This window comes from Capricornis sumatraensis, chromosome 14 (genome assembly GCF_032405125.1).
Source record: "Capricornis sumatraensis isolate serow.1 chromosome 14, serow.2, whole genome shotgun sequence".
Classification (NCBI taxonomy): domain Eukaryota; kingdom Metazoa; phylum Chordata; class Mammalia; order Artiodactyla; family Bovidae; genus Capricornis; species Capricornis sumatraensis.
Window position 1 is genome coordinate 45923878 of NC_091082.1, and position 12271 is coordinate 45936148.

General features: G+C 38.4%; 1 protein-coding gene across 1 annotated transcript in view; it reads left to right on the plus strand.

The window, feature by feature from the left end:
• Positions 1 to 12271, plus strand: part of MROH9 (maestro heat like repeat family member 9) — a 175625-nt gene that overhangs the window by 116784 nt on the left and 46570 nt on the right. The window contains exon 9 of the mRNA XM_068985731.1: positions 2130 to 2279. Within this exon, the coding sequence (XP_068841832.1) occupies positions 2130 to 2279 (150 nt within the window). The remainder of the gene's footprint in view (positions 1 to 2129; positions 2280 to 12271) is intronic.

A 12271-nucleotide genomic window follows, 5' to 3' on the forward strand; every position in this document is an offset into this window, starting at 1 on the left:
AGCGTAGCACTAGCAGCCTCCTCAGGGTCTGTCTCTTTCAAGTGGTTTTTGAAGCTTACTATATCCACTTCCAGCTTAATGTCCTCTCATCTGACTTTAATGTCCATAAGAGTTAGAAATCCTGGATTTGGGGAGGGTGCCCTGGGTCCTTGTGTTCATGACCTCTATTACTCAGTTCCCAACTGTGAGATCAAAACAGGCCTAGGACAGCACTGTGTGCAAGATCAGTAGCTAAAAAATCTGGAGGTAGGGACTTTCAGAGGTAGATTGGGACAGGTGGGTGAGAGAATCTAAGGTTGTAGTAAGGAAACCAACAGGACCATTTACAACAACAAAGTCCAGAGGATGCAAATAGGAGGATATACATCAAGGTTTTTAGCCAAGAGAGCTAGATCACGTTTTATAAGGATGTCTATCATTTGATGTACTCTACTGTCATATCTATACCTTTGTTACTGAGTCCAAGTTCATACTACTCACCACACAATAGGCCAATAGATCAACAGACAAGGTGTTGGAATAAGAGATAGCAACATATTTGGAAAACCGGAAAACGCAAGAAGATGATGGACTAGTATCCCAAGGAACCATCTTACTGGACTTAGAATTTAAGCTTTTTTTATATTAAAAACGGAGGAAGTGTGGCTGGTTGTTGGAAACTTATTGGTACTGGAATCCTTTGTTCCTGCAGCTGTCCAGGTTGGTCTGGTCACAATGCTCCTATAAACCTTCAGAAAGACAACTGTTATTTTCTTTTCTTTAACATTTGACCTCTATATGAATGGAAATGTGTTATACTTTAAAGGTTAAGCCTGGGAGGAAGAACATTGTTGAGAAAGGGCTAGTATGTATATTTCAGGCTATAGGTAACACTCTTTTACTATTTGAGATAAAAGTGCAAAGCCAGCATTTCTAATCACAGCTTATGGAACACAAAGGCTAGAGTTGAAGAAATAGATCCAGTATGGAGTCAGGTTTATTTTTCTCCATTCTACCTTCACATGACAGAAACTTCTAATACTATCTCTAAGTTTCACTAGGAATTGCTCCTTCCACAACTGTTAATAGACACTAAGCTATTTTGTTGAATAAACAAATATCCCCAAAGAATATCCCCTCTTCAGTGATTTTTTTTAACTCAGCATCTTGTATAATCAAATCTGACTTTCTCAAAGTATAGCCAACTATGATATTCTGTTCACCTCACTAAGCCTTAGTGACCATCCTTTATCTTTCTTTCATAGCTTTCCAAAAATACTATACCTCACCTGTCTGCTCAGTAGGAGGGAGCCTGGTGGTCATCAGTTTTCAATTAGACCTCAGTCCTTCCCTACTGACCAAAAAGTTGTATGCTCCATTCCCTTAACAGGGATGCTGAAAAGCTGTTATTGGCAATATTGAATACTTTCTGTATTTCAGACAATGGCATACACACACAAAAAAGAACTTTTGTATATATACATATACATTTAGAAAGGGAGAAAATGTCGTTCATTCATCTTTCTTAACTGAGAGTTCCATAGTACTGTGATTTTGTTCTCATTTTATGGTCCATGGATGTTCCTCTAACTTTAAAAAGAGATTGTTTGAATTGCAGTTGTACCTCAATCATAGACATATGTGCCCTTTTTTCTCTTCCCACTTCTTGATGCTTCTCTGAAAAAGAGAAAAATATACATCCTTCAATGGCCCTTCCTTTCTTATCCTATCCTTCCCCTCATCTTCTACAAATCATGCTTGTTTTGGATCTGAACAAGCTTATTTCCAAAGCTGAAGAACTTCACAATAGTTTTTAGTATTTGAATAGCTGAAATGGGGTTAAATCAATATTTTATGGTCGCTCTAAATTTTAATGCCATGGTTTCCCATTTCTCTCTGGCTTGCCCCAGAGCTGACTTATTCAGATGAAAATGTTTTAATTGCTTTAAAAATACGATGAAAAATAAATATGATTAAGTTTGAATGACAGTCATCTTAATACTAATACAGTGTAAAGTGTAATTTTTAATATGTTTAATGGAGGAAGAGGCTGACAACAACAAAGGTACCTAAGACCCACAAAAAATCATGTAGCTGTCTTTGTTGATATAAGTAAGATGTGAGATCATGATTCTTCTTTTTGGTTTCAGAGTATAGGAAAAACCTTATTGCCACCCTTGCTGACTGACTTTGTGTGGAGTCTCCTCATGAAACTCTCTGTACCTGATCAATCAATTGCATCTGAGGCAGCAACCATACTGAAATTGACTCTGGAATGTAATGCCCATAAAGTCACCATGGTAAGACATTTCACAGTGAGTGGAGGAGTGCAGAGTACATTCTCTGATGGGCTTTTTCTGCCTTTGTTATATGCCTACTTCTTTTCATATATATTTCTTGCCATTGTTCATTATGTCACTGCAATCAAATGAAGCTTTTTGTGTGAAATAGTTCAAGCATGCAGAAAAGTTTCAAAACTAGTGTAATGAACATCCAACCACCAATCATACCAAATTGTAACATTTTGCTATACTTGCTTCAAATTTTAAAGAAATATATTAACAACAATAAAATAGTACAACTATAATTAAAATACCCTGTACCATTAAGGAAAGTTTTAAGAGCCCTCAGTTTGCTGTAGGGCTGGCCATGTATTTGTGGGCCCCAGTGCAAACTAAAATGTAGGACTTCTTATTCAAAACATAGAAAAAAGTAGTATTAAATGTACAAACATATGAAGCTCCCCCTCCTCAATTTATCATGGTGTTATTTTCTAATTAAAAAAAAAAACAACTAAAATTTTAGCATGAATTCTGCAGTCCACCTTTATACTGTGCAATGCCAGTTAGAGATGCAAATAAAGACCACACAACTTAACAAAATACTATAATTCCTATTTCACAGCTTATGCATGCATATCCAATTTATTCTTACCACAAGAGTTATAAACACTACACAAAACTAACTTAATTGTCTTTATTCAACTTCTTGTGATTCACATGTTCTTTAACACTCTCTATCACAATCTTACTCATGAATAAGGAAAGATCGAAAGGAAAACAATTTATGGATTGCCACATCTTTCTCTTTCCTCTGTGTTGTCATTTTCAGCCTAATTGATTGAAGCATCAATGAATGCTTATCTTATACCCGTTATGATTTCCCACTGAACCCCTACACATTAATGTAGCCACTGGAATTCTATGGACTTAGGGCATTGTGAATGCTACCTCTGAAAGGGGCTACTGACTCACATTCTTGGGCCTATCTGGTGGCTCAGCTGGTAAAGAATCCACCTGCAATACAGGAGACCTGGGTTCAATCCCTGGGTTGGGAAGATTCCCTGGAGAAGGGAACAGCTACCCACTCCAGTATCCTGGGTTGGAGAATTCCATGAACTGTATAGTCCATGGGGTTGCAGAGTCGCATATGACTAAGAGACTTTCACTGACTCACATATTGTATTTATCTCCTCCATGTATACACAGGCTCCATTGTCCTTTGGGACTTTATTAAAAAACACAAGCTAAAGGGAAAACTTATTAAAAATTCAATATAGTGACAGCAGAAGTTTAAACAAACTGTTGGACCTTCAGCATATGGAACCTTATGCAGATACATAGGTCATATGCCCATTAAACCAGCTCTGATGGAGACATAAGGGCTGAACTCCCAGTTCCCGCTCTTGACATAGCAGTGTTACGTGATTATAGATAAACTGAGTGCTTGCACACAAATTCAGAGAGCAAGAAAAAGGAAGTAATGCTTCTTACAAACTCCCATGCTAATATAGTCAGGAGCATTCCAAAAGGCAAGCAGAGCAAAAGGGAAAGCTTGAGGGCAACAGTCATTTCCTTAACAAAATAAAGTTCTCCTCTCATGCAGTGAGGAAAGGAATCTAGGTAAAGCCATATCAGGTTGTAGAGAGGAAGAGAAGCCAAATAGAAAACTAGATGTGTAAAACTAGCCTGTTCTTCAAAATCATTAACTAGGGAGAAAAAATGAACAAACTGGGGTTTAGCAACTTATTTCCCCAGCTCTCACAAACAATTGAACTGCTGAATACAGTGGATTCTTGTCTTGAACAGGGTTAGGTTCTAAAGTCAGTTATAAGGAAAAATCGCATTAAAATTTTCCTGAAAATCTCCTAAATTTAAAATATAGTTTGTGGGCTTACAATTTCTAATCTAATCCAACACATCCTTCCTTGAGGACTGAAGAAAATAGTCTTTTCTACAATTGAACATACAGTAACATAGCCGGCTTGTTTTAGGGGCATGCTGAATTTATAGTAGTAGGGGGAGGATGAGAAGAAAAAGCTCCAAAACCTAATAGTTAAGAGATCTGTAGAGGAGAACAATGGTTTATGTCTTCCATCTCATGTTCACCTTGGTACGATGAATATTTTACAGTAAACACTTGTTTAGAGTAAAGGGTTGAATGTATGCTAAGTTGCTTCAGTCAATTCCAACTCCACGATCCTATGGACTGTAGCCTGCTGGGCTCCTCTGTCCATGGGATTCTCCAGGCAATTATACTGCAATGGGTTGCCATGCCCTCCTCCAGGGGATCTTCCCAATCCCAGAATCGAACCTGTGTTTCCTGAGACTCCTGCATTGCAGGTGGATTCTTCACTGCTGAGCCACCAGGGAAGCCCCAGAGTAAAGGGTTATACACAGATAATTCAATTGTACATAAGGAAACTGCAATGGAATGTAAATTTACATCAACCAACTTTCCAGCTTATAACCTCTGAGAAGCATTTTTGAAATAAGAAGCAAGGTACTCTGGGTAGATTAAGCTTGATGTTGAATATACAACCCTTGGTTTGAGAAGAATTTAGGTCCAGCTAAAACTCTCATTTAAAAGTGAAGAGGGGTTGGAGGCAAGATGGTGGAGTAGAAGGACCTGAGTTTGCCTCTTCTCACAAATGCACCAAAATCACAACTAACTGTTGAACCATCATTGGCAAAAAGGACTGGACCATACCAAAAAAGATATTCTACATCAAAGACACAAAGAAGAAACCACAATGAAGCAGTAGGAGGGGCACAATAGTCATATAATCAAATCCCATACCACTCAGGCGGGTAACCCACAAACCGGAAAATAATAATGTCACAGAAGTTCTCCCAGAAGTAAGGGCTCTGAGTCTCACGCCAGGCTCCCCAGCTTAGGGGACCAGCATTAGGAGAAGGAATCTTCAGAGTATTTGGCTTTGAAGATCAGTAAGGCTTGACTGCAGGAGGTCTGCAAGACTAACAGAAACAGAGACATCACTCTCGGAAGGCACACACAAGTTCTTGTGTGTAACAGGATCCTGGGCCAGAACTACCTGCTGGTCTGGGAGGGTTTCCTGAGAAGGCAAGGAGAAGCTTTGGCTCTCTCTGGGGTCATAAAAGCTGGTGGTAGACATACTGGGGAGTGTTCATCTACATGAGTAAAATATCTTGTTTGGGTCTTTGGCACCAGACCTGGCCCCATGCAACAGCCTGTAGGCTTCAGTGCTGGGGCTCTTCAGGTCAAACAACAGAGTGGGAACACAGCCACACCCATCAGCAGACAGGCTGCCTAAAGACTTCCTGAGCCCGCAGCCACCAACAGATACACCCCTTGACATGTCCCTGTCTGCAAGAGAACTATTTCTACCCACCAGAGGGCAGGCACCTACTCTTCCCACCAGGAAGCCAGCACAAGCCTCTAATCCAGCCTCCCCGACCAGGGGGCAGACACTAGAGTAAGAGAATCATAATTCCACAGCCTGCAGAACTGAGTGTGCAAACACAGGTCAGAAACTACCCTGGGGCCAGTTAGTTCCTGGCCAATGGGTAATAAGAGGAAAAGGTACTGCTGTGATACAGAGGGCCACTTCTCCAAGGTCAAGAAACATAACTAACCTACTACATGCATAAAAATACAAATAGAAATTTAGAAAAAAGGCTGAGGAATAGATGGCAAAGAAATGTTCCAAACAAAGGAACAAGATAAAACTTCAGAAAGACAGCTAAGTGAAATGAAGTGGTAAAAAGCAATCTATCCAAGAAAGGAGTTCAGAGTAATGAACACAAAGATGATTCAAGAACTTGGGAAAAGAATGGATTCACAGAACAAGAAGTTACAAGTTTTTTTTTATCAAGAATACAATCAGTTTAGTTCGGTTCAGTCACTCAGTTGTGTCCAACTCTTTGCAACCCCATGGACTGCAGCACGCCAGGCTTCCCTGTCCATCACCAACTTCCAGAGCATGTTCAAACACATGTCCATCAAGTCGGTAAAGCCACCCAACCAACTCATCCTCTGTCATCCCCTTCTCCTCCTGCCTTCAATCTTGCCCAGCATCAGGATTTTTCTAATGAGTCAGTTCTCCACATCAGGTAGCCAAACTATTGGAGCTCCAGTTTCAGCATCAGTCCTTCCAATGAATATTCAGGACTGATTTCCTTTAGGATTGACTGGTTTGATCTCCTAGCAATCCAAGGGACTCTCAATAGTCTTCTCCAACAACACAGTTCAAAAGCATCAATTCTTCAGTGCTCAATTTCTTGAGCACTTTCAATCTCTTCAAAGCCCAATTTCTTTGGGCTTCCCTGGTGGCTCAAATAGTAAATAAACCACCTGCAATGTGGGAAACCTGATTTCAATCCCTGGGTTAGGAAGATCCCCTGGAAAAAGGAAAGGTTACCCACTGCAGTATTCTTGCCTGGATAATTCCATGGACAAAGGAGCCTGGTGGGCCACAGTCCATGGGGTTGCAAAGAGTTGGACACAACTGAGTGAATTTCACTTCACTTCATGTGCACGTGTGTGTGTGTGTGTATGTGTGTGTGTGTGTGTGTGTGTATACAACTTGGGTTTCAAGAATACAATAAGTGAAATGAAAAATACACTCAAAGGAATTAACAGTGGAATATGTGAGGGAGAAGAATGAATCAGTGAGTTGGAAGACAGAGTGTTGGAAGACAGAATATTGGAAATGACTGCTGCAGAACAGAATAAAGAAAATAGAATGAAAAGGAGTGAGAACAGTTTAAGAGACAACTGGGTCAAATACACCAACATTCACATTATAGATGTCCCAGAAGTAGAACAGGGAGAGAAAGAAGCTGAGAAAATATTTGAAGAGATAACTGCTGAAAATGTCCCTGACACAGGAAAGGAAACAATCACCTAAGTTCAAGAAGCACAGAGAATCCCATACAGGACTAACCCAAGCAAGAACACGCAGAGACACACTGTAATCAAACTGACAAAAATTAAAGACAGAGAAAACATTAAAAGCAACAAACAACATAACAAAGAAATTCCCAAATAGTTATCAATTGATTTGTTAGCAGAAACTGCAGACCAAGAGGGAGTGGCATAATATATTTAAAGTGATAAAACAGAAATGATCTCATTCAGATTTGATAGATAAATTAAAAGCTTTATATACTAGCAAAAGCTATGAGAATTCAGCATTACCAAACCAGCTTTACAATAAATGCTAAAGAAACTTCTCAAAGTGGAAAATAAGAGACTACAAGTAGAAACCAAAAAATTATGAAAGTGGTAGCTCACCAGTAAAGGGAAACAGGAACTGTAGGAAATTATCCACAGACAACAATGATATCAAAATCAGTAATCATGAGAGAAGAAGAGTACAAATGCAGGATATTAAAAATTCATTTGAAATTAAGAGATCAGGAATTTAAAATAATCATGCACATATATATAGACTGCTATCCTAGTGGAGGTGACGAAATTCCAGTTGAGCTGTTTCAAATCCTGAAAGATTATGCTGTGAAAGTGCTGCCCTCAATATGTCGGCAAATTTGGAAAACTCAGCAGTGTCCACAAGACTGAAAAAGGTCCATTTTCATTCCAATCCCAAAGAAAGGAAATGCCAAAGAATGTGCAAACTACCACACAATTGCACTCATCTCACACACTAGTAAAGTAATGCTCAAAATTCTCCAAGCCAGGTTTCAGCAATGCATGAACCATGAACTTCCAGATGTTCAAGCTGATTTTAGAAAAGGCAGAGGAACCAGAGATCAAATTGCCAACATCTGCTGGATCATGGAAAAAGCAAGAGAGTTCCAGAAAAACATCTATTTCTGCTTTATTGACTATGCCAAAGTCTTTGACTGTGTGGATCATAATAAACTGTGGAAAATTCTGAAAGAGATGGGAATACAGAGCACCTGACCTGCCTCTTGAGAAACCTATATGCAGGTTAGGAAGCAACAGTTAGAACTGGACATGGAACAACAGACTGGTTCCAAATAGGAAAAGGAGTACATCAAGACTGTATATTGTCACCCTGCTTGTTTAACTTATATGCAGAGTACATCATGAGAAACACTTGGCTGGAGGAAGCATAACCTGGAATCAAGATTGCCAGGAGAAATATCAGTAACCTCAGATATGAAGATGACACCACCCTTATGGCAGAAAGTGGAGAGGAACTAAAAAGCCTCTTGATAAAAGTAAAAGAGGAGAGTGAAAAAGTTGGCTAAAAGCTGAACATTCAGAAAATGAAGATCATGGCATCTGGTCCCATCACTTCATGGGAAATAGATGGGGAAACAGTGGAAACAGTATCAGACTTTATTTTGGGGGGCTCCAAAATCACTGCAGATAGTGATAGCAGCCATGAAATTAAAAGACACTTACTCCTTGGAGGGAAAGTTATGACCAAACTAGAAAGCATATTAAAAAGCAGAGACATTACTTTGCTGACAAAGGTCCATCTAGTCAAGGCTATGGTTTTTCCAGTAGTCATGTATGAATGTGAGAGTTGGACTGTGAAGAAAGCTAAGCACCAAAAAATTGATGCATTTGAACTGTGGTGTTGGAGAAGACTCTTGAGAGTCCCTTGGACTGCAAGGAGAGCCAACCAGTCCATCCTAAAGGAGATCAGTCCTGGGTGTTCTTTGGGAGGAATGATGCTAAAGCTGAAACTCCAGTACTTTGGCCACCTCATGCGAAGAGTTGACTCATTGGAAAAGACTCTGATGCTGGGAGGGATTGGGGGCAGGAGGAGAAGGGGACGACAGAGGATGAGATGGCTGGATGGCATCACCCACTCGATGGACATGAGTTTGAGTGAACTGGACAGGGAGGCCTGGCGTGCTGCAATTCATGGGGTCGCAAAGAGTCGGACACGACTGAGCGACTGAACTGAACTGATCCCAAATATCACGGTACCGCAAATCAAAAATTTGTAATGGTTATACACACAAAAAAGGTATCCACACACAACACTAAAGATAATCATCAAACCACAAAAGAAGAAAGGGAGGAAAATATCTACCAAAAACAATCCAAAACTATTAACAAAATGGCAGTAAGAACCCACATATTGATAATTACCTTAAATATAAATGGGATAAATGCTCCAACCAAAGACATAGATTGGCTGAATGGATACAAAAGTAGGACCCTATATATGCAGCCTACAAAAGATCTACTTAAGATCTAGAGACATATACAGACACAAGTGAGGTGATAGAAAAAGATATTCCATGCAAATAGAAATCAAAAGAGAGCTGAAGTAGTAATACTTATCAGACAAAATAGACTTTAATATAAAGCCTGTTATCTGAGGCAAAAAAGGACACTACATAATGATTAAGGGATCAATCCAAGGAATAGAAATAACAATTGTAAATTTCTATGTCCCTCTATCATAAGAGCACCTCAATACATCAGACCAACATTATTTAACACAAAAGAAGAAAATAACAGTAACACAATCATAGTGGGGAAATTTAACATCCCACTTAAATCAATGGACAGATCACCTATACAAAAAAATCAATAAGGAAATACAGGTGACACATTAGACTAGATAGACTGAATTGATATTTAGATGGAGCATTCCATCTGAAAGCAGCAAAATACACATTCTTTTCAAGAGCACATAGAACAGTCTCCAGGATAGATCTGGGCCACAAAGCAAGCCTCATTAAATTTATAAAATTGAATCATATCAAACATCTTTTCCAATTGCAACACTATGTGATTAGAAATCAACTATAAGGGAAAAACTAAAAAGCACAAACAAACACATGGAGGCTAAACAATATGTAACTAAACAACCAATGGATCACTGAGGAAGTCAAAGAGAAAATGAATACCTAGAAACAAATGAAAATTAAAACAATGATCTAAAACCTATGGGATGCAGCAAAAGCAGTTCTAAGAGCTAAGTTTAAAGTGATATGCTTATTAAAAAACAAGAACAATCTCAGAAAAACAGCCTGACTTACACCTAAAGCAACCAGAGAAAAAACAACAACAACAACAACAAAATTCAGAGTTAGTAGGAGAAAAGAAATCATAAAGATCAGAACAGAAATAAATGAAATATAGACCAAGGAAAGAAAAGATCAATAAAAATAAAAGATGGTTCTTTGAAAATATTTTAAAAACTGATAAAGCTTTAGCCAGACTCATAAAGAAAAAAAAAAGGGGAGAGGATCCAAATCAATAAAACTAGAAATGAAAATGGAAAATTTACAATGGACACAACAGAAGTACAAAGGATCATACTACTACCAGAAGCAACCATACATCCAAAAATGGACAATATGGAAGAAATGGACAAACTCTCAGAAAGGTACAATCCCTCAAGACTGAACCAGGAAGAAACAGAAAATATGAACAGACTAATAGCAAGTTCTGAAATTTAAACTGTGATTTTAAAACTTTCAACAAGCAAAAGTTCCAGAATGGGTAGCTTCACTGGCAAGTTCTACCACATATTTAGAGAAAACAACTATATTATACTAAACATCTATACTACTAACATCTATACTAAACATCTATACTACTAAAACTGTTCCCAAAAAGTTGCAGAGGAAGGAATACTTTAGAACTAATTCTATGATGCCATCATCACCCTGATACCAAAACCAGACAAAAATACCACAAAAAAGAAAATTACACACCAATATCACTGATGATTGTAGATGTAAAGATCCTCAATAAAATGTTAGCAAGCCAAATCCAAAAGTACACTAAAAGGATCATATACCATGGTCAGCTGGGACTTATCCCACAGATGCAAGGATTTTACAAAATCTGCAAATCAATCATAATGTGATATAACACATTAAGAATTGAAGAACAAATCCATGTGATCATTACAACAGATGCAGAGAAGTCTTTTGATAAAATTCAACATCCATTTATGATAAAAAAAAAAAAAACTCTTCAGAGAGTGGCACAAAGGGAATATACCTCAACATAATAAAGACCATATATGACAAACCCACATCTAACATAATACTCAATGGTGAAAAGCTGAAAGCATGCCCTCTAAGATAAGTAACAAGACAGGTAAACACCATTTCATTACCCATAGTTTCAGAAGTCCTATTCAGAGTAATCAGAGAAGAAAAGAAAATAAAGTGAATCCAATTGGAAAGGAAGAAGAAAAACTGTTAGTGTTTACATATGACATGATACTATACATCGAAAATCCTTAAAATGCTACCAGAAAACTAATAAAACTCATCAATGAATTTGGTAAAGTTGCAGGATGAAAAATTAATATGCAGAAATATGTTGTATTTCTATACACTAACCATAAAAGATTATAAAGAGAAATCAAGGAAACAATCTCATTTACCATCACATCAAAAAGAATAAAATAAACCTAGGTAACACGGTCCACCAGAGAAGGGAATGGCAAACCACTTCAGTATTCTTGCCTTGGGAACCCCATGAACAGCATGAAAAGGCAGAAGACAGGACACTGAAAGATGAACTCCCCAAGTCGGTAGGTGCCCGATATGCTACAGGAGATCAGTGGAGAAGTAACTCCAGAAAGAATTAAGAGACAGAGTCAAAGCAAAGACAACACCCAGTTGTGGATGTGACTGGTGTTGGAAGCAAAGTCTGACGCTATAAAGAGAAATATTGTATGGGAACCTGGGATGTTAGGCCCATGAATTAAGGCAAATTTAAAGTGGTCAAACAGGAGATGGCAAGAGTGAACACCAACGTTTTAGGAATCAGTCAACTAAAATGAACTGGCATGTGTGAATTTAACTCAGATGACCATTATATCTATTACTGTGGGCAAGAATCCCTTAGAAGAAATGGAGTAGCCATGATAGTCAACAAAAAAGTCCAAAATGCAGTACTTGGATACAATCTCAAAAATGACAAGGATCTCTGTTCTTTTCCAAGGCAAACCATTCAATATCACAGTAATCCAAGTCTATTCCCCGACCAGAAGCTAAAGTTGAATGGTTCTATGAAGACCCACAAGACCTTCCAAAACTAACACCCCAAAAAGATG